The 21,592-nt window shown below is 48.5% G+C and overlaps 1 protein-coding gene across 11 annotated transcripts in view; it reads right to left on the bottom strand.

The window, feature by feature from the left end:
- CACNA1B (calcium voltage-gated channel subunit alpha1 B) overlaps positions 1 to 21,592 on the bottom strand; it is a 313,565-nt gene that overhangs the window by 185,287 nt on the left and 106,686 nt on the right. For all 11 annotated transcript variants that reach the window (XM_085593746.1, XM_085593747.1, XM_085593748.1 and 8 more), the window contains exons 4-6: positions 16,286 to 16,377; positions 12,673 to 12,825; positions 6,606 to 6,793 (exon numbers count right to left, since the gene is read on the bottom strand). In XM_085593746.1, the coding sequence (XP_085449872.1) occupies positions 6,606 to 6,793; positions 12,673 to 12,825; positions 16,286 to 16,377 (433 nt within the window). The remainder of the gene's footprint in view (positions 1 to 6,605; positions 6,794 to 12,672; positions 12,826 to 16,285; positions 16,378 to 21,592) is intronic.

Here is a 21,592-nt window from a genome sequence, read left to right as displayed (position 1 = left end):
CAAGCACGTAAACAAGAGGATCGAAAATGATCCACAAGACCTTAATTTGAAAACTAGATCCGGAGAGAAAACAGGGCTCAGGAGGACTCAGATCCCAGGGCACCAGAGCTTCTCTTTCTGAGCGGTGGCATCGTTTCCTCCCACCCCAGCACAGTGATTTCTTCACCCAGACTCTGCCCTTGGAGTCCATCACTGGAAATATTCTCCCTCAGCAGCACCAACTTCCCCCAGCTCCAGCAGCCCCTGGTTACTGCCAGAGCCCTGCCCAAACCATGAAAACAAATGCAGCAATTCTTGGCACATCCAGACACTTCATGGGAATAATGAATAAATTCACATAAGGGGCCTAAGAGCTGATCTGAGCATCAGTTACCTCTCACCTCGGGCACCAGCTAAGTGGGTCCTTGCTGGTCCAGTGTCTCAGGCTGAAAGATGTGGCTGGGGTGTGTATTTAATTCCCATCTGTCAGAGCTGGGGCAGTTCTCCTCTGTTCACTGGGCACTTTTCTTTATCTCTCCCACAGCCAATCCTCCCTCCAGGAGATATCTGCTGTTCATGGGCCACTAATTATTAATTATCGTCTGTCCATGGCCACTGAGTGTCCCTGCATGGCTGAGAAAATTCCAGCATCCCATGGGGAGAGGCTCTGCCCAGGGGAGGAGCCAAACATTCCTACCTGGATCCAATCTGACCTGGGAACAGCACAGCAGCCTTTGCCCCCTGCATTCCCAGAGGAGCAGCTTTCTTCCCCCTGCATTCCCAGAGGAGCAGCTTTCTTCCCCCTGCATTCCCAGAGGAGCCCAGGCCCATCTCCCCCAGCCCTGGAGCTCCAGAGGAAAACTCCCCCCTTGTGCAGGATCCTGCTCCAGCAGAAGCACAGCTGGCACTGCAGGAGGGCTGAGCCCCCCTGGGATGGGGCTGAGCCACCTCCCTGACCCATAGGGGACAGGGCTGCTCTGACTCTGGCAGGGGTTTGTTTTCTTTGTTTGTACTATTGCATTTGTATTTTTAATTTTCCTAGTAAATCACTGTTATTCCTATTCTCATATCTTTGTCTGAGAGCCCCTTAATTTCCAAATTATAATAATTCAGAGGGAGGAATTTACATTTTCCATTTCAAGGAATGCTCCTGCCTTCCTTAGCAGACACCTGGCTGTTCAAACCAGGACACCCAGCCTCAGCAGCAACGTGTGGTGTCCCATGTCACCCCAAGGCCAGTGGGACACTCCAGGTGGGCACCACAAGCTCCAAGGGCCACCCTGAACCAGAGAGTCCAGAGCAGAGGCTGCCCTGGCAGCACCACACCAGATGCAGAACATCTGCACCAGCCCAGTTAATGCTGAATCCATACTGCAGAGAGACACAGCTCCTGCCACCAGCCCAGCCTGGCACTGGGCTGGGCCCAGCTGCACTAAGGCAGGTCTAGGGCATGTGGCCCCCTGAGCAGCATTGCCCCCCAAGAAAATTCTCTGCCCATGCTTGAGGGGTCTCTGACCTGCCTGCACTGGCTTGGACTGAAAACCTGGTCACAGCATTGGGCTCCCACCCTGGGGAAACATTTGGGTTGCTCTATTTTAATACATTCCCAAATGGTGCTGAAGCTTGGAATTAGCAGCAGGTGCTGCATTTGCTGGAAAAAAATGTTCTTCCCCAGCAGCACCAACTTTCCTAAATCACCTGTTGCTTCTTGGACACTTTTGAGTACAAACAAGAACAGCTGAGACAAGCCTGCAGCTCTCAGAGGAGCTTGGTTGGAGTCATTGTTCCAATGCTTTTGTGCTGCTGAGGCAGGAAGTTCTTTTCCCCAGCTTATTATTGAAGAATTTCACCCTACTGATGATTCAGCCTCTTTACTTCAAGCATAAATCAGCTCCTGGATAAAGCCTTGCTAGAAAGCTTTCATGGGCCCCAATTAAAAGGAAAAGTCTCTGGAAGTATAAATAGTGGATCAGCATGGTAAAAATGGGCTGAGATTTGTGAACTTGCTTTTTTCTTGCTCTCCTAATTCCTCAATTTATCACAGGACAAGGAGTGAATATTTACAAGGTAGGTTTCCAACTGCAAAGGCTGTGCTGAAGCCTTTGATGCTGTGACTTTCTTAATCTGTAGGAAAACTGGATCAGGACCACCCCTAAAGTCACCTCAATCCTTTGGAAATGACTGAATAATCCTTCACAACAAACCCTGCACTTTGTCAGACCTGAGCCAAGCCATCAAACCCCAGTATCTCTCCCCTGAACACCCTTGGCACCAAACTCCTCAGTTTGCCTGATGCCATCACAGACCAGCTTTCTCAGCCACCCATCTGCTTTCAGATGTCAGGGTCAGTTGGTGAGACCCCACCAGTGTGAAATTCCTTTTCCCAGCCCGGGCAGCCAAAGAAGGAGCCTGGAATGTGTCTGATTGCGTTTTCAAGGTTTATTTTTCCTTATCTATAACATTCTTTCTCTGACCTGCTGAGGTCTGGCTAGCAAGTCCACCATGGTCATTTGCCCTGAGCCCTGGGCAGCTCCCACATTATATACTCAAAACTACATATTATATGTTTATAATTTCTTTACCAATACCTATGGCCTATGTTAGACTCTGAATCTCTACCTTGAACAAATAGAAAATGCCACCATCACACCAAGACATGGAGGACAAGAAGAAAGGAAAGAAGGCTAGGACATGCCCAAATTCCTCCACCTTGACCTCCTGAGTTATATTCTAAAAAAACCCAAAATTCTAATTTGCCACCCTATGTTAACTCAACTACCACACTACTCAAACCCTTGTGGCTTGTAATTCCTCACACAAAGTTGGCAGTTTTTTCCACGGGCTAAAATGGAAGCCACAGGAGTTTTTTACTTCTTGCCAAGGTCTCCAAGACCCCTGCCAGGGTCTGGAGCCAGCCAGGGCAGCCAGAGGGATGTCCTGGACTCAGACAAGGATACAGCAAACCCTCCCAGATTTCAATTAATGCTGCACTGGTGAAGCACATCCCACCCAGTGACTGCTCCCTGACATCCCAGTGCAACCCTGGCTGCCCTGAGCACCCCCAGCCACAGAGCAGCAGGAGGAGGGGAGTGAGAGCAGAGCCCTATTGATGCAGGACAATCAATCCAGACGTTTTGCAGCAGGAAATGAATGGGCCATTAAGGCAGAAGTTGTAACCTCAGCTTCCCCTAATGGGTCTCAGTCCCAGACTGCCTGGCAGCACGGAGATTTCGGTCCCAGCAGGGCTGGCTGCTCCAGCAGCAGCACGAGAGGGCTTTGTACAAGCAGGGGGACGAATCTACCCCAGCCTGGGCCAGCCTGTGCTGGTGGCACTCACGGGAAGGGCTGAAGGAAGGGCTCAGCTCAGTCTGAGGATTAGCAGCTTTTATAGAATCACAGATTTGGGTTGAAAAGACCTTAAAGATCATCCCTGTCCAATCCCTACCCTGTGCAGGGACAACTTCCACTGTCTCAGGCTGCTCCAAGCCCCATCCAGCCTGGCCTTGGGCACTGCCAGGGATCCAGGGGCAGCCACAGCTGCTCTGGGCACCCTGTGCCAGGGCCTTACACCCTGCCAGGAACAATTCCTTCCCCATATCCCATCTAACCCTGCTCTGTGTCAGACTGAAGCCATTCCCTGTGTCCTGTCCCTCCATCCCCTGTCCCCAGTCCCTCTCCAGCTCTCCTGGAGCCCCTTTAGGACCTGGAAGGGCTCTGAGCTCTCCACACAAACTCTTCTGTGTCTTCTTCTGTGTCCATAGGGGAGCTGCTCTGTTCCCAACTTTGTGTTCTCCTCTGAACTTGCTCCCACCATTCCATGTCCTCATTATGCTGGGGGCACCAGGACTGTGCACCAGAACTGTTTTCCCTGCTTTCACGGGTTAGCAGGAGAAGAAGCTCCAGCCTTTTTCTTACTAATGCTTAATCACAGTTTACACATCTTGCCTCCCATGGTCCCACAGCCTTTTGCAAATCTTAATTAAGGAAAAGATTAAAAGTAGGTCCACAGCTCAGCTCTGATGAGTATCCTGCATCAGGGGAATGCTGCTCTCCTTGAGGAGACCAGAGCCCAGGGCTGACAGGGAAATTTCTCCTGATAAAATTTTCCTACCAAAAAGCCATTTTCCTCCCCAGTGGAGAACTCGGTGAATCAGAGCTCCCTGAACAAGGAATAACAAGGAATAACCTCTGACACCCCCACTTTGTCTAAGTCTCAGCATGTGTTCACTTTACCAGTTCTGGATTCAAGGGGAAACATCTTCCAGATTTTTCCCAGTCTGGGCCCAGTAGGGATCAGGCTGGTCCAAGCAGCATCCCTGGAAGTTTCTGAACTGCCTGGAGCTGGGTGGATGGATTCCATCTACAGAGGAGCGGCCAGGATGAGGGAGGTGATTCCCCCCTCTAGTCCACCCTTGTGGGACCCTGCTTGGGGTTCTGTGTCCAGCTCTGGCGTCCTCAACATCAGGAGGAGCTGGAGCTGCTGGAGAGAGTCCAGAGGAAGCCACAGAGCTGCTCCAGGGCTGGAAGGGCTGGAGGTGCTCACCTGGAGAGGAGAAGCTCCAGGGAGAGCTCAGAGCCCTTCCAGGGCCTGAAAGAACTTCTTCAAAGGAGGGAGAGGGACTTTTTATATAGGCAGAGTGACAGGACAAGGGGCAATGATTTCAAACTGAGAGAGAGCAGAGGTAGATGGGACATTGGGAAGGAGTTGTACCCTGTGAGGGTGGGTGACCCTGGCACAGGTGCCCAGAGCAGCTGTGGCTGCCCCTGGATCCCTGGCAGTGCCCATGGCCAGGCTGGACAGGGCTGGGAGCAGCCTGGGACAGTGGGAGGTGTCCCTGCACAGGGTAGGGGTTGGAATGGGATTATCCCTTCCAACCCAGACCATTCCATAATTCTATGACTTCTCTGCTGTTACCTGTGCACAGCCTGAAAATGCACCCACGGACACCCCATGGAGGAGTCCCAGTCACTGCTGCAGCATAATCTGGGCTTTTGCCTCCTTTTCTCAATTTGATGAACTTGGAGTAGGCACAGAAGACACCAAACCAAAAACCAAGCGGCCAGACAGCAGCACATGAGTGAAGCTGTGAAAAGGCTGAGGGCTGCACAGAGTGATCTTCTCCACCCACGGCTTCTCTCTGTTTCCAAGCTGCAGTAGCACAGCCAGGTCCTCAGCAAGCAGAGCAGCACAGGGAGGGGCTGACAGCTCTTGGGGACAAGGGACAGGTGGCAGGGATGGCTCCTGGCATCACTTCTGCTGAGTGTCCCATGGCACAGCACAAACCACTCAGCCTCCCCTGAGTGAGAACATCCAGAGCCCCTCAGATCTGCCAGATCCAAGCAGCAAACCCTTAGCTGGGGTCTCAGGCACAACAAATCCAACCCTGCAGCTGCTCCAGGCACCTGTTCCCAACTAATGGGTAAATTAATGGGTATCCAGAATGAAACTACAACAGCATCAAAGCAACCCCCAAAATCAATACCCCCATAGGAAGCTCAGGGTTTTGCATGTGGCACGAGAGGCAGGTTGGGAGAAGATGATCTCATACACCACATATTGATTAATCAATTCCAGCCAGGATGCTAATGGGCTTTTCTTACAACACTTGGCACCAGGAGGAAGGAGCAGAAATGCTGAATGAGAAGGGGAGAAACTGGTAGTGTGGTGAAGCTTTAGGGTGAGGGGAGAAATTTTCTAGAGATGGCTTTAAGTGGTCAGAGGCTGGGAATAAATGGAGGAACTGAGCAAGGAAGGGAGAAGGGAATAAATCACATTTATTGGCTCCAAACACAGCAGAATGGTACCTGGCAATTCACTGTGGCTGAGGATAATCCTTTCCTGTTGCTACAAAAACCCTCCCAGGAAGGACTGAAAGGGGCCAGCTTGGCTCTGGAGTCTATGATGAAGAAAACTGAGCACAGCATCAACCCTCCAGCCAGAGAAATGAGCTGAGGGCATCAGTAATGCCTGACTTAGGGATTTTTCCACATAAACTACACCCTCAAATGAGAGCATTGCACTGACTGGAAGGCAGCAGAGCCTGGGGGAAATTGTCCTGCTCTTTGTAAAATTGGGAAGAGCAAAACAGAACAGCCAAGAGGTTGTGCCAGTCGTGGGCCTGCCTTGCAGGAGGCAGAGGGATTCAGTCTGGGGCATCTTCTCTGCAGCCCACAGAGTCATGCCAGGGGTGAAGTTGGGTGACAGGGTTTTGTAAAACTGGACTGGACTGAGCAAAACCAATCCTAGAGCTCAGTGTTACAAGTTTGATCACACAGTCAGGAGAGGAAACCTCCAGGTACAAAATATGAAGGAGCTGCTGCTTTTGCCACCCAATTTTGCACAATTTGGATTTTCTGTGGGGCATTGTGAGAACCTGCTCCGACTCACCCAGCAGAGCACAGCAGCACCTTGGGGTGACACCACCTCCTGCACTGTCAGCACCCCACTGCCCCCACACACAGCTGAGCACCACAGACTCAACCAGAAACAGACCCTCAGGAAGACAGGAACCATCCTCCTCAAAAGCAGGGGGTCAGGAGGTGAAAACCACACAAACTAAATTACTTTTTTCTTCCAAAACCGTCTCTTCCCAACCAAACCCCCCCAGCCCCAGCAGAGGACTCACGTTGTAGAGGATGTCGGTCCAGCCCTCCATGGTGATGCACTGGAAGACGGTGAGCACGGCGAAGAGGATGTTGTCAAAGTTGGTGATGCCATAGTTGGGTCCCTGCCAGTACTCCCTGCACGTGGTCCCACTCTCACACTGCCTGGCAGGAGGCTCCTCTCCACAGGGAAAATCCCCCACCTCCTCACCTGCACAGAAGGAAGAGAAGTTACTGATTGCGACTACCTTCAAGAGTTCCTGCTTGTTGGAACCATCCTGAAAAGTTCTTGTTTAGAACCATCCTGAGAAATTTCTGCTTGTTGGAACCATCCTGAAAAGTTCCTGTTTGGAACCATCCTGAGAAGTTCCTGCTAGGAACCATCCTTAGAAGTTCCTGTTTGGAACCATGCTGAAAAGTTCCTGTTTAGAACCATCCTGAGAAATTTCTGCTTGTTGGAACCATCCTGAGAAGTTCCTGCTTGGAACCATCCTGAGAAATTTCTGACTGAAACCATCCTGAAGAGTTCTGAATTAGAGCCACCCTGAGAAGTTCCTTGACTGAAACCATCCTGAAAATTTCCTGTCTGCTGCTGCTGCTGCATCCTCCTGGCACCACTGAAAGGATTAAATTCACATTTTGGGTTTCTTTGTGCTGCTAGGGACATGGAAAAGTCGTTGTGCCCCTGTAATCATTTCCACACTGCTGGGCTGTGAGAGGTGGGCCAGTGTGGGGTGGAGCAGAGCCACCCCTGAAGTGCCCAAAATTTGTAGTTTGGTGGAATTGTTTAGGTTGGAAAAGACCTCTAAGATCACCAAGTGCGACCATCAACCCAGCACCACTAACCCATGTCCCCAAATGCCACATCCACACGTTTTTGAGCCCTTCCAGGGATGGGGACTCCACCCTGGGCAGCCCCTTCCAATGTCTGACCACCCCTTCAGTGAGGAAATTTCGCCTAATCTCCAGTCTAAACCTCTCCTGGTGCAACCTGAGGCCATTTCCTCTTGTTCTGCCACTTGCTACCTGGCAGAAGAGGCTTCCAAGCTGTAAATAATTTCTGTCTCATGACAGCCCAGTACATCTGAGAGGTCTGGAAACGCTGTAAGAGCAGCATGAAAACACACACACACACACACACGCACACACACAAAAAAAAAAAACCAAAAAAAAACACAAAACACTAAACCCCAAAATAAAACAGCACCATGAAAAATAAAACAAACAGTGTGATAAAAGCAGGGCTTTGGGAATGGCACACACTTCAAACACCCTCAAAGTGCTGAATATCACTTTATAACATTGAAGCAAAAGGCACCTTCTGCACTAATACCAATTTGGGGGTGTGGACTGCCCAAAATCAGCCTGGTACAGATGTTCGAGCACAGCTGCATGAGGAGCTCCTGGTGTCACCCCAAGGCAGCACTGAAGGACTCCAGCTCCTCCATAAGCTCCACATTTTTGCTCCAAACAGAGGGAAAGGATCCATGTGGGATGGTGCTTCTCTGCTGAGTTTCACTGCAGGCCCAGAGGAGGCCAAGGTGGATAAATATGACTGGGAAGGACCACCAGCAATGGCCAGGACCATCCCAGCACCTTCCAGGCTCAGCTGGGAAGTGCTGCAGGCTGGAAAACCCCAGTGCTGGGTGTTCAGAGTAAGCAAATAACCCAAGCAATATCCCTGTTTAGAGAGCTGGGGTTGGGGGAGCATTAAAGGGTTTTTAAAGGGACACGTTATGATAATGGAGCAGCGAACGGCACAAAATCCAATTCACCAGGGGGAAAAGCAGGAGCAGCACTAACAAAAATTAGTAATAATTATTCCACAGAGCAAAGCCTGCAGGAGGAAAGCAAAACTGTCAGTGTGGAGCAGGATATAAGTGTGTGTAGATATGTATAAATATATATATGACACTTTCCTGTTGACGCAACACCTCGGCGCAGGGCACACCTCCAGCTCCCAGATGGGTCACCACAGGCTCTCACAAGGGCTTGGTGAGAGAAGAAAATGCCAAAGCTGGCTCCTGCTGACCGTTTGTGAGTGTGCATTAAAAGAGGATCCAGTTTCATCTCGCTTTGGCCTTTTGCTGCCAGGGAATTCTCTGAAAATGCAGCACACATCTACCACAAAGGGTGGGTGGGGGATTTTTTCCTTTTTAAAGCAATGACCAGAACTGGTCCTTACTCCTCGTGGCTGGAGAAGACAGAGAAAGGAGAAATCTCAATAAAAATGGGAAATAAATATGGTGCCCTTCTCTCCTAGAGCAGCTTTGGGGCATTTGGAGTGAGTCAGGTGCTTAAAAATAATTCTGTGTCAGAAGAACAGGACAGCAAGGACCGTGCAGGGAGAGGAAAACAAGACTGGAGCATGCCCTGCCTCTGAATTTTACCCATTTTTCATTACAATAATGGCATGTTTCCAGCTCAGAACAGTCAGGCTGAGGGGGAAAAGGCCTTGAGTAACCCTTTGGCCATATTTTGGTGCCCAGCACCCCTTTGTGCTGCAGCTCATCACTGACCTACCCAGGCTATTGGCTCAGCAGAGCAACACTCGGTGTTGACACCTCTGCTTGGTCCCCTCATGATGCACAGTTGCTTCCTCTGGCTCCTGATTCCAGGAATAATCCCAGGGGTTTGCTCACTTTGGGGAATTGGAACAGAAAGAAGCACGAGCAGCTTTCCCTGCCCCCATTTCCCACCCCCTAGCAGCAGCATCTCTTTAATGAGCTCACATTTCCACCCTCAGGCCGGTTTGGAGCCCGTGGTCTCTGCCCGGGCTCCTTAATGCACCTCGGTGGAGATGAGGAGCACTTAGGTTTTCAAAAGCTTTGTGGGTTGCTCCTCTGCTCTGCTCCCAGGGGATGCAGTGCCAGGAAACCTCACCCCATTTTGCTTTCCAGAAACTCCATTTCCCCATTTCCAGCCCGGCAGCTGGAATGGATGCTCAGAACCCACCCAAAGCCAGCTCAGCAGCCCCAGGGTGTCAGAATCTGAGGTATTGATGATCCTGAGATTGTAGAAAGTCTCTGTCTGTCAGCCCCCTGCCAAAGCAGAAGCCAGAATTGGTCTGTGCTGGTTTCCAGGTTGTTTATTCTGTTTATCTCTCACATGTTCTGCTGCCCTGCCCAGCTCTGTCCTGCAGGGCAGCGTGTGGGGCTCTGCCCTCAGTGAGATGTGACAAACATTAAATACCAGAAACTCCCTGGGCTGCATTTACAAGAACGTGCCAATATCTGTCACCTACATTGGACAGTGTGTCCCCAGCCTGAACCAACAGAAAAATGCCAACACCACAGTGAAACATGGAGGGCATGAAGAAGGAGAAAAAGGACAAGGCACACCCAATTTCCTCCATCTTGTGCCCTTTGGACCCCTAATCTAGAATCCTAAAATTTTACTTTTGCACCTGTACCACACTCAATTATTACTGATATCAAACACTGAGAGCTTGTAATTCATCCTGTAAATTGAAAACTCTTTTCCATGGACAGAGGGAAGCCCTGGATTCCCACACCACAGCACCTTCCCTGCCTGCTGAGGGGCTCTGAGAGCTGAGCCACTGTGCAAGAGGTTTTACAGAGACTTCAGTGAGCCAGAGAGAAGTTTGATGAAGCTCCATGTTCACCCCTGGAAGAATTTTCTACCAAGGCCATTGACATAGAAACCAAGAAAGATAAATAAGAGAAACCTGCAACTGCCTGTTCCAATGAGCACTTGGTTTGTCTCTCATGACCAATGAGTAAAGCATTAACTTCTGAGTTTGTAAGAATGTATAAAAAGCATGCATGGCATAATAAAAACCGTTTGAAGCCTTCTGAAAATGGAGTGTTGCTTTGTATTGTGACCATCTCAACTACGAGAAGCCACAGCTCACAACGAGGTGGAAACTTCTGAAAAGCAGCCCAGGCAGCAGAGCTGAAATACAGTTCAAACAGCAGAGCTGAAATGCAGCAGAGGCAGCAGAGCTCTGGACATGCTCCCAGTCCCAGCTGGAATGCACCCCACCAGGAAGAGGAGCTTGCACATGACATTACCCACGACAAAAACCTGTCCTCGGTGTCAAACCTGGCCCAGAATCTCTGGGGCACCACCGAGGGCAGAGATGAGGTGCAGGGAGGCACACGGCCCTGTGGGTGATGTTGTCCTTCTTCTCTGTTCTGGGGAGGGAAGAAGATCCCCCCTCATCAGGTGTCAGCCTGAGGCAGACCCTCGGGCTCTGCCTGCAGCTGCTCCTGCTCACAAGGGATGCACAAACATCCCCTGCCTTGTTTGCAGTCTGACAGACCCAAAAATGCTCCTGGCAAACCCCAGCCTGCTCAGGATTTCATCCTCCCCACCACCTCAGCACGGACTCTGCTGCTCCTTCCACTCCCATCCTGTGACTGCTGTCCCTGTCCCTGGTCAGCACTGCCACAGCCCACCCCACCCACAGAGAGACTCTCTCCTCCTACAAATCCAGCCTGTGAAAAATGCAAATTTTGATTGGCTTTTCGCAAATGTTACAGTGAATATTATATGTGTAATGTTAGAAAGTTATGCTGTATTAATTCTCTTACGTATTGTGTCAAGTGTAGTTTTAGGTTACAACATAATGTTAAAATAGAGATTATGTATGTGGGGGAAGTCTTGTTTTTATTTAGGAATGAGATGCTCGCTTCAAGGAACGTCTAAGGAGAGGAATTTATGGCTTCTTATCAAAAGAAGCTAATTTCTTCAGGCCTTGATCAGACTCGAAGATGCCAGGGGATTAAAGGAAACACTTGACATACAACAGACAGAGTTTCTTGTTTAGAATAGAATGTATGCAGAACCATAAAACATGTATGAATATGCAACAAGTGCATTGGTTTAAGGGTGATTCCTTTATTCACAAGTCATGCTTTTCGTGACTTAGTGTCTGAGAGCATCCGGACATCCGTAATTCTTTGCTTTTTATTGTCTTGTAATTGTCCTAACTCTAAACTTTATTACTCTATTATTTTTATAACCATTTTATTATTATTAAACTTTTAAAATTTTTTAAAACCAAGTGATTGGCATTTTTCACACAGCCCAAAACCTCCTTTCCTCCAGGAATTGCCAGGATTTTTTCACAAATCACAAGTCCCAACTCTCCTTCGCAACCTGTGTTATGTTATTCCAGCATTCCACAGGAACACGAGCAAGAGCTCCCTTTGCAAATCTCTGTGTACACTGAGTGTATTAAACTGTTCCCATCAGGAAGCACCGTGAGGGATGCCCAGAGATTTGGCAGGGCTGTTGTTTTATTACCATTGGATTGCATGGAAATAAATCAATATTAAGACCTATTAGTGATAATGACTGAAAATACAAGGCTGTGTTTTAAAGAAAGTCGATTGCACCTTAAAATGCAATGGTTTGGAGACAAGAACAACATTTTAATGTGTGTTATCAGATAATAAACATATATTAGCACTGCTATAAAGGAATGAGATGATCTTTAAGGTCCTTCCCAGCCCAAAGCATTCCATGATTTGACTCAGCTGCTCCCAGCCAAGAATCTCTGGGATCATCCTTGTCCACCTCCATCTTCTAGGGTCTATCACTCACTCACAGGCAGACACATCATTTACTCTTCAGTGCCCAATTTCCCTTCTCTGAAGGTCATTTTTATCCTTTCTCTATCAAAGGACTCCTTTCCTCCCATTTATTGCCCTTTTATTTTTTGGTTGCTTCCTGACTTTTCAATCTTTTACTATTCCACACCAAAGTTTCCCCAGAAACCTCCCCAGGAAACTCAGTGGGCATAAAGCAAAACCCAAGGGAAATTAGACAGACACAATTAATTAATAAGAAACACCAGGAATTTGGTTCTGTGCTTCTGCTATGAAAAAATTCTTTTGGGACAGGAGGCCCTAAGAACTTTCCTCTCACTCTTGGGCAGACTGGGAGCAGCACGGTGGCATCAGAGAGAGGAGAATGTGTCCCAGTCTGTGCAGGGTGGGCGCAAAATTCTGTGTAATTCTCAGAATATGTGAGTAAAGAGGGAGAGAATGCAGGGAATGTGGAAGAGACAAAAGGAAAAGGAGCACAGAAGCAGGAGAGGAGGTCCCTAAGGCCAGAGCTCACCTGTCTCGTTGGAAAAGCAGGTTTTATGGAACTTGCCCATGTAAAACTCCAGCCCGATGATGGCAAACATCACGATGGCGAAGAAGAGGAGCAGCCCAATCTGCAGCAAGGGCACCATGGCCTTCATGATGGACTTGAGGACAACCTGCAGGCCTGTGGGGACACAAAAACACCTCAGGCAGGGAAGGAAAATGGGGCCTTGGGAGGGGAGAGAAGGTGGGAGAGAGGGGCTGTCCAAGGGACAGCTGCGGATTGGCAATACCAAGAAATGCTGCTCTTCCCAAGGTGCAATAGAACAATTTCCTGCCATGAGAGGAGCAGAGAGAATTGGGGGTTCTCCTTTTGTGGTGTCTTTTCTTCAGGTGACAGATCCAGTGGTTAGTTAAGCTTCAGAGGCACTCAGAGGATTTTTCCTGAAGCTGCTGGAGTCCTGAGACTCAGCCTGGAGCTGAGCCAGGTCCTTGGGGCACAGAATTCACAGAATTGGGCATTGTGGTGCAGCTTTGAACTCTACCTAGGACACCTTAGGGCCAAGCAAGCCAGTTTGGTGTAGAGCAGGGGGAAGAAAAGTTTATTCCCTCTTCTCCACAGACATGCTGGAAGTGTCAGCTTTATCCCACGAAATTCACACAGTGGCTGGACTCAGTGGAAATTAAGAAATAGCTGCTAAATTGTTATTACTGTTATTATCTGACTGCACTGAAATGGAAGTGAGACCATAGCAGGAGATTAAACCTCGGCTAATACAATTATTTAGCTGCACCAGGGTCTCCTGCAGATATTTGCCAAAATAAATTTCAATTTGTGTCTATAGACACAAGGCTGAAGCGTTTCTCTGGAAGGAAGATTATGGTGGTGCTTGGAGAGATTTGGACTGCAGTAGAAACCTGTCCTGAGGAGCTCAGAGTGAGGGCAAAGAGAGCATGTCCCACACTTGATATTGTCACTGAGTTTGGAATGTCCCACACCTGATATTGTCAGTGAGTTTGAAGTATCCCACACCTGACATTGTCACTGAATTTGGAATGTCCCACACCTGATATTGTCAGTGAGTTTGAAGTGTCCCACACCTGATATTGTCAGTGAGTTTGAAATGTCCCATACCTGATATTATCAGTGAGTTTGAAATATTCCACACCTGATATTGTCACTGAGTTTGAAGTGTCCCACACCTGATACTGTCAATGAGTTTGAAATGTCCCACACCTGATATTGTCAGTGAGTTTGAAGTGTCCCAGCCCTTGATATTGTCACTGAGTTTGAAGTGTCCCACACCTGATATTGTCAGTGAGTTTGAAATGTCCCATACCTGATATTGTCACTGAGTTTAAATGTCCCACACCTCATATTGTCACTGAGTTTGAAGTGTCCCAGCCCTTGATATTGTCACTGAGTTTGAAGTGTCCCACACCTGATACTGTCAATGAGTTTGAAATGTCCCACACCTGATATTGTCACTGAGTTTAAATGTCCCACACCTCATATTGTCACTGAGTTTGAAGTGTCCCAGCCCTTGATATTGTCACTGAGTTTGAAGTGTCCCAGCCCCTGATATTGTCAGTGAGTTAGAAAGTGGAGGAGGGAAGCAGAGCCCATGGATGGATGGGCTGTGATCCCCTGTGCCAGGGAGCAGGGACTGCTCGGCAGCTCCTGTGCCCCCGCAGCCACAGCACAGAAGGGACACTGCTGTCCCTGCTCTGCAGAAACAAACCCAGAGCTGCCCAGCCACAGCTTCCTCACCAGCCCTGAAGCCCATTTCAGTTAAAGGCAGGGAGAAAAGGACAGAGGCTGCAGATGGAGGTGGCTGATAACGTCTCACAGCAAAACCCTGCAGTGACGGGCAGCCTTGCTGGCCTGTCCTGAGGGCTGGGGAATGAAGGATCATCCTTGTCCTGCCACCAGTGAGATGGGCACAGACATTTAAAAAAGCATCAAGGTCTCTTTGACAGGAAAAATACCGAGGGAATAAAAGGGAAGAATATTCCATGTTTGTGGGTGGTTGCACATCAAGGTTATGCATTTATTACAGAGGGAAAAAAGTATAAAATATGCAGCTTTCACCACATCACTAAAAACCTGAGTGCAATTATTGTGGGGAAGTGTTGTGTCCAGGACACATGCCCAGGTGGGAACACATGTCCCACAGCAGGACAGCTCTGAGGGGCCACCTCCCTTCTGGGACAACCTCTGTCATTGTCACACCTTGCACAGGCACATGGTCCAGGGAAAAACAGGCAGCAGCATCTCCTTGTTGGAGACCCTGCCACCAAATGCCACTTTCCCAAGGATCTGTCCTGCCTGGGAATTCAGATTGAAGCCCTGCCCGTGAATTCACCCTGATTTCAGGAATTTTTGGTGCTGTCATTGCCCCTGGGTGAATCCAGAGAACACCAGAGCATCCCACAATGCTGCAGCTCCTTCCAGCAGCTCTTGCTGGAGGGTACAAACCTCTCTATTCCACATCCAGGAATGAAAGAGCTCCTGGAAATGATTCCTGCTGGGGGCAGAGCAGCTGTGCCTGTGACATAAAAAGGCAGAAAGCCACGGTGTGGGCACTGGGATGGATTCATCCCTAGAGCATTCAGATCCTTCAGGTTCACACGTAAAATGCATAAATCCAGTAGGCAAGGCCAGATCCCACCTGCTCTTTCCCTTCATTTTCTCCCCCTTATTAAAAGGGTAAAAACCCAGCACAGGATGCTCAGCTGATCAAACCCATCAGAAGATCCAAGCTGCAAAGCCTGAAAGCTACAAAATTCAAACACAAAATTCAGGTCTTCTCTCCCCAGAGAATTCCTTCACCCCCAAAGACAAAAGGGTCCTTGGACAAATGTCGGAATCTGAGGTATTGATTCTGAGATTGTAGAAAGTCTCTGTCTGTCAGCCCCGCTGCCAAAGCAGAAGCCATAATTGGTCTGTGCTGGTTTCCAGGTTGTTTATTCTGTTTATCTCTCACATGTTCTGCTGCCCTGCCCAGCTCTGTCCTGCAGGGCAGCGTGTGGGGCTCTGCCCTCAGTGGGATGTTACAAACATTAAATACCAGAAACTCCCTGGGCTGGATTTACAAGAACGTGCCAATATCTGTCACCTACGTTGGACAGTGTGTCCCCAGCCTGAACCAACAGAAAAATGCCAACACCACAGTGAGACATGGAGGGCATGAAGAAGGAGAAAAAGGACAAGGCACACCCAATTTCCTCCATCTTGTCCCCTTTGGACTCCTAATCTAGAATCCTAAAATTTTACTTTTGCACCCATGCCACACTAATTATTACTTATATCAAGCACTGAGAGGTTTTAATTGATCCTGTAAGATTGAAAACTCTTTTCCATGGGCAGAGATCACAGCCAGTGTCTCTGGGGGCTCTGTCCAGGGGGTTCCTGACCCCTGCCAGGGTCCCAGGGCAGCCAGAGGGATGCCCTGGATTCCCACAGACAAATCCCTGCCCCTCACCTGCAGATTTGGGAGCACAGAGCTGAAATCAGCACAAAATGGGACGAGAGACAGCCAGGCCCTGCTGAGGGCAGGGGGAGAAATTATTGCTGGGAAAAGCAGCGACACCCCAAAGCCACAGAGCCCCTGGGCTGTGACACGCATGGGCCCCACACTCACTTGGGATCCCCGAGACGAGTTTCAGGGGCCGCAGCACCCGCACGGCGCGCAGCGTCCGCAGGTCAAAGTCAGTCCCAGCGGTCGCCAGAATCCTGAGGGGAAAGGGGGAAAAAATCCAGATTAAATGCAAATTCCTCTTTCCAAAGCATGGCTAAAATTCCACATTAAATGCATATTCCTCTTTCTGAAGTATGGCTAAAATTCCAGATTAAATGCAAATTCTTCTTTCCAAAACATGGCTAAGTATGATGTAAAACCAGCAAATAGTGGAGCTGCTTTAAAAAAAAAAAAAATCCAGATTAAATGCAAATTCCTCTTTCCAAAGCATGGCTAAAATTCCACATTAAATGCAAATTCCTCATTCCAAAGCATGGCTAAAATTCCAGATTAAATGGAAATTCTTCTTTCTAAAACATTGCTAATTATGGTGTAAAACCAACAAAAATTTGAGCTGCTTTTAAAAAATTCCAGATTAAATGCAAATTCCTCTTTCCAAAGCATGGTTAAAATTCCACATTAAATGCAAATTCCTTGTTCCAAAACATGGCTAAATGTTGTGTCAAACCAGCAAATATCGGAGCTGCTTTAAAAAAAAAAAAAAATCCAGATTAAATGCAAATTCCTCTTTCCAAAGCATGGTTTAAAATTCCAGATTGAATGCAAATTCCTATTTCTGAAGAATGGCTAAAATTCCAGATTAAATGCAAATTCCTCTTTCCAAAGCATGGCTAAGTGTGATGTAAAGACCAGCAAATACTGGAGCTGCTTTAAAAAAAAAAAAAAACAGATTATATGCAAATTCCTCTTTCCAAAGCATGGCTAAAATTCCAGATTAAATGCAAATTCCTCATTCTAAAACATGGCTAAATATGGTGTAAAACCAGCAAATATTGGAGATGCTTTAAACTCTGTGATCACATTGTGGATTGTGTTCAGTGACAGGAATTAATTCTCACAAACTCCAGGGCTCCTTTAGGATGATCCCAAATTTCTGCCTGTTTATGAGGCCACTGCACCTCATCAGGACTAAAGAGCTGCACCCTGTGCCCCAGGAAGGCACAGCCCAAAAGGGGACAGAGACTGGGAGCAGAATCCCTCAGTTTTGCTGGAAATTATATATATATAATTATATCTATATTATTATATTTATTATATTATATTATATTATATTATATTATATTATATTATATTAATTATATTATATTATATTATATTATATTATATTATATTATATTATATTATGTATTATTTTATAAATTTATTATATATTATAATCATATATTATATATATAATATATAATTATATATATAATAAATCCACATTCGATGTCTGGTCTTTCCCAACACCTGAAGCAGTTTCTGCTCAGAGTTTCTTCTCTGTGTGCAAAATTAATTTTTGCTCAGAGCATCCTCTTGGAGGAGAACATGCAGAGAGCAGGCTGTGGGGCTGCCACACCATGAAATGCAGCCCCCAGAGCAGAAAGAGCCTCGGAAGTGTGATGCTCTGCACAGAACTGAAATGGATTCTGCTTTAGGGCACAGCCAGGCAGGAAATCTTGTCCCCGTGTCCACAGTGGCAGCGATGGGAGCTCCCAAAGCCAGCGCTGCCCCGCCGAGAGCAGCGCCGTCACCAATTCCTGCAGCGCTCCTGGGCTGCTCCAGCAGGAACATCCTTTAGCTGGGCCCGTGCTCACCTAAAGCTGGGGTTTAATGATCCTGGGGGCTTTTCCTGCCCAAACAACTCTGGTTCTAACACAAAGCAAGCCCCAACCTCCCAGCAGCCCTCCACCCTCTGCCCCGCTCCCAGTGACCATGAGAACCCTTTTCCCTCACTTTCCTCATGTCAGGAGCTCTTTTTCCCCATTTCCTTGACACCAGGACCTCTTTTTCCCATTTTATTGCTAACAAGAGCCCCTTTCCCTCAGCTTCTTGACACCAGGAACCCTTTCTGCTTAGTTTCTCACTAACAAGAGCCTTTTCTTCTTATTTTTTTGGTAACAGCATTTTCCCCTCCATTTCTTAAAAACAGGAGCCCTTTTCCCTCCGTTTCATGACACCACAAGCCCTTTTTGCTCAGTGTTTTTATAACAGGAGCCCTTTTTCCTCAGTTTCCTGATAACAGAAGCCCCTTTTCCTCATTTTTTTGATAATAGGAGCCATTTTCTCTCAGTTTCCTGATAAAAGGAGCCCTTTTTTCCTTAGTTTCTTGCTAACAGGACCCGTTTCCTGATAACAGGAGCCCCTTTTCCTCAGTTTCCTGATAACAGAAGCCCCTTTTCCTCATTTTTTGATAACAGGAGCCGTTTTCCTCAGTTTCCTGATAACAGGAGCCTCTTTTCTGCAGCTTCTTGTTAACAGGAACCCTTTTTTTCTCAGTTTTTTGATAACAGGAGCCCTTTTTCCCCAGTTTTTTGATAACAGAAGCCATTTTTCCCCCATTTTCTGATAACAGGAGCCCTTTTTCCTCAGTTTCCTGATAACAGAAGCCCCTTTTCCTCATTTTTTGATAACAGGAGCCCTTTTTCCTCAGTTTTTTGATAACAGGACCATTTCCTGATAACAGAAGCCCATTCTCCCTCAGTTTCCTGATAACAAGAACCTCTTTTCTGCAGTTTCTTGTTAACAGGAGCCCTTTTTCCTCAGTTTTTTGATAACAGGAGCCCTTTCTATCAGTTTCCTGATAACAGAAGCCCATTTCCCTCAGTTTCCTGATAACAGGAACCATTTTTCCTCAATTTCCTGATAACAGGAGCCCCTTCCCTCAGTTTCTTGCTAACAGGAGCCTTTCTCTGCAGTTTCTCGACCCCAGGCTGCAGAGCAGTCTGCAGTGAGCAGCCACCATGCCACCAGCCCAAGGCGAAGCAGAGTTTTCTGGAAGCAGCTGCACCTCGCACTCTGAGCTGTGCAGGATGCTGCCCTGGCAGGGCAGGGAGCACTCCCACAATAAATCCCTCTCCTGGATTTGCTGACTGCCTGAGCCTGGCCCGGGGAAGAGCAGGCTCAGCATTGCTGGGCGGAAAGGGCCAGACTCCATCAGCAGGAGGTGCTGGAGATCAGGAAAAAAACCTGCTGGGATCTTGGATGGCAGGAGGCAGAAGGCAGCCAGGACCCGAGGAGATGAGTGTTTATTCTATAGGACACCTGTTCCCACATTTTCACGACCTTAAAATTCCCATGACATCAGCTCCGTGGATGCAGTTGGAGCACGAGCAACAGGAGACAATTTAAACCAAGAACCAGCACATGCAGAGCCTTCTAATTTAATCTTGTGCACCCAGGCCAGTGATTTCATCCTCTGCTTCCTTCCCTCCATCCTCACAGTTTAATTGCTCATTTATGGACCCGTGCAGGTGGGAATAACCCAGGGAGGAGATAATCCTGAACACCCACCCTGGTTGATGCTCCCAACAGCACAGTCACTATGAGCTGAGCCAGTGTTGGAATCTGAGGTATTGATGATTCTGAGATTGTAGAAAGTCTCTGTCTGTCAGCCCCGCTGCCAAAGCAGAAGCCATAATTGGTCTGTGCTGGTTTCCAGGTTGTTTATTCTGTTTATCTCTCACATGTTCTGCTGCCCTGCCCAGCTCTGTCCTGCAGGGCAGCGTGTGGGGCTCTGCCCTCAGTGGGATGTGACAAACATTCAATACCAGAAACTCCCTGGGCTGGATTTACAAGAACGTGCCAATATCTGTCACCTACGTTGGACAGTGTGTCCCCAGCCTGAACCAACAGAAAAATGCCAACACCACAGTGAGACATGGAGGGCATGAAGAAGGAGAAAAAGGACAAGGCACACCCAATTTCCTCCATCTTGTCCCCTTTGGACCCCTCATCTAGAATCCTAAAATTTTACTTTTGCACCCATGCCACACTTAATTATGACTTCTATCAAACACTCAGAGCTGGTAATTCATCCTGTAGGATTGAAAACTCTTTTCCATGGGCAGAGATCACAGCCAGTGTCTCTGGGGGCTCTGTCCAGGGGGGTCCCAGACCTGCCAGGGCAGCCAGAGGGAAGCTCTGGATTCCCACAAGCCAGGAACTGATTTGTGCTGTCACCAGGCTGACAGAAAGGGTCCTTCAGCCCTTCTTGTTCTGTTTTAAATCCAGAGAGAAACTGAGAGGGAATGGGTACCAGAAAATGTTCCAATGGGATGAAGCCGTCATTCCAGAATTTTCTTCCAAACAGGCAAATCCAGCCTATTCCAACTCTGGCAACACACACAAAGCCCCTTTCCCAGGAAAACTCCTGGGTTTGACCATTTAAGTCATGAATTCTGACATCATTTTCACTGTCACTCCCCAGTTAACCTGCATGGGACATCCTAGAGCCACCTCCCATGGCTGCAGAGCTGCTCCATGGGTTCCATCCCATCCCACCCAAACCCCACAGACCAGCCAGCAGGGCTGAGCTGGCCCTGCTCCCTCTGCCCATGAATCCACCACTCTTGGAAGACAAAACAGCTCAGGTGTTGTCTAGAGAGGTTGAAAAAATAAAAAGCTGCAGGCTAAACAAAGCTGGGAAGAAAGCTTGGAATGGTTTGGGCTTCTCTGGGCACCCTGTGCCAGGGTGTCCAAGGGAAAAATTCCCAATTCCCAATATCCCATCCATCCCTGCCCTCTGGCACTGGGGGCCATTCCCTGGGTCCTGTCCCTCCATCCCTTGTCCCCAGTCCCTCTCCAGCTCTCCTGGAACTTCTCCTCTCCAGGTGAGCACCCCCAGCTCCTCCAGCCTGGTCTTGGGCACTGCCAGGGATCCAGGGGCAGCCACAGCTGCTCTGGGCACCTGTGCCAGGGCCTGCCCACCCTCACAGGGAACAAATCCCCCCCAATATTCCATTTGACTCTGCTCTCTCTCAGTTTGAAATCATTGCCCCTTGTTCTGTCACTCTGCCCATATTAAAAATCCCTCTCCCTCCTTTTCAGAAGTTCCTTCAGGCCCTGCAGGGGCTCTGAGCTCTCCCTGGAGCTTCTCCTCTCCAGGTGAGCACCCCCAGCTCCCCCAGCCTGGCTCCAGGGGGGCTCCAGCCCTGGAGCAGCTCCGTGGCTCCTCTGGACTCTCCAGCAGACCCTGGGGGCTGAATCCCCTTTGGAGCCTTGCAGGTGAATGAGGCAGAGGCTGGCAAAGCCCAGGCTGGGCATCCTGCAGCCCCTGGCATTCCATGCCCACCCCCGTGGCTCTGCAGCCCCAGCCAGGCTGTGCCAGCAGTGGAACTGGGCACAGGGGGCCCTGAGGCTTTTTTAAAGTGTTGTGTTGTCAGCATCCATGCCAGGAACCCTCAGGATGTCAGGAAGGACCCGGGGGCA

This window comes from Lonchura striata, chromosome 17, assembly GCF_050655825.1.
Source record: "Lonchura striata isolate lonStrDom1 chromosome 17, ASM5065582v1, whole genome shotgun sequence".
Classification (NCBI taxonomy): Eukaryota; Metazoa; Chordata; class Aves; order Passeriformes; family Estrildidae; genus Lonchura; species Lonchura striata.
Note: the sequence above shows the minus strand (reverse complement) of the source record. Positions and strands in the feature narration are given on the sequence as shown.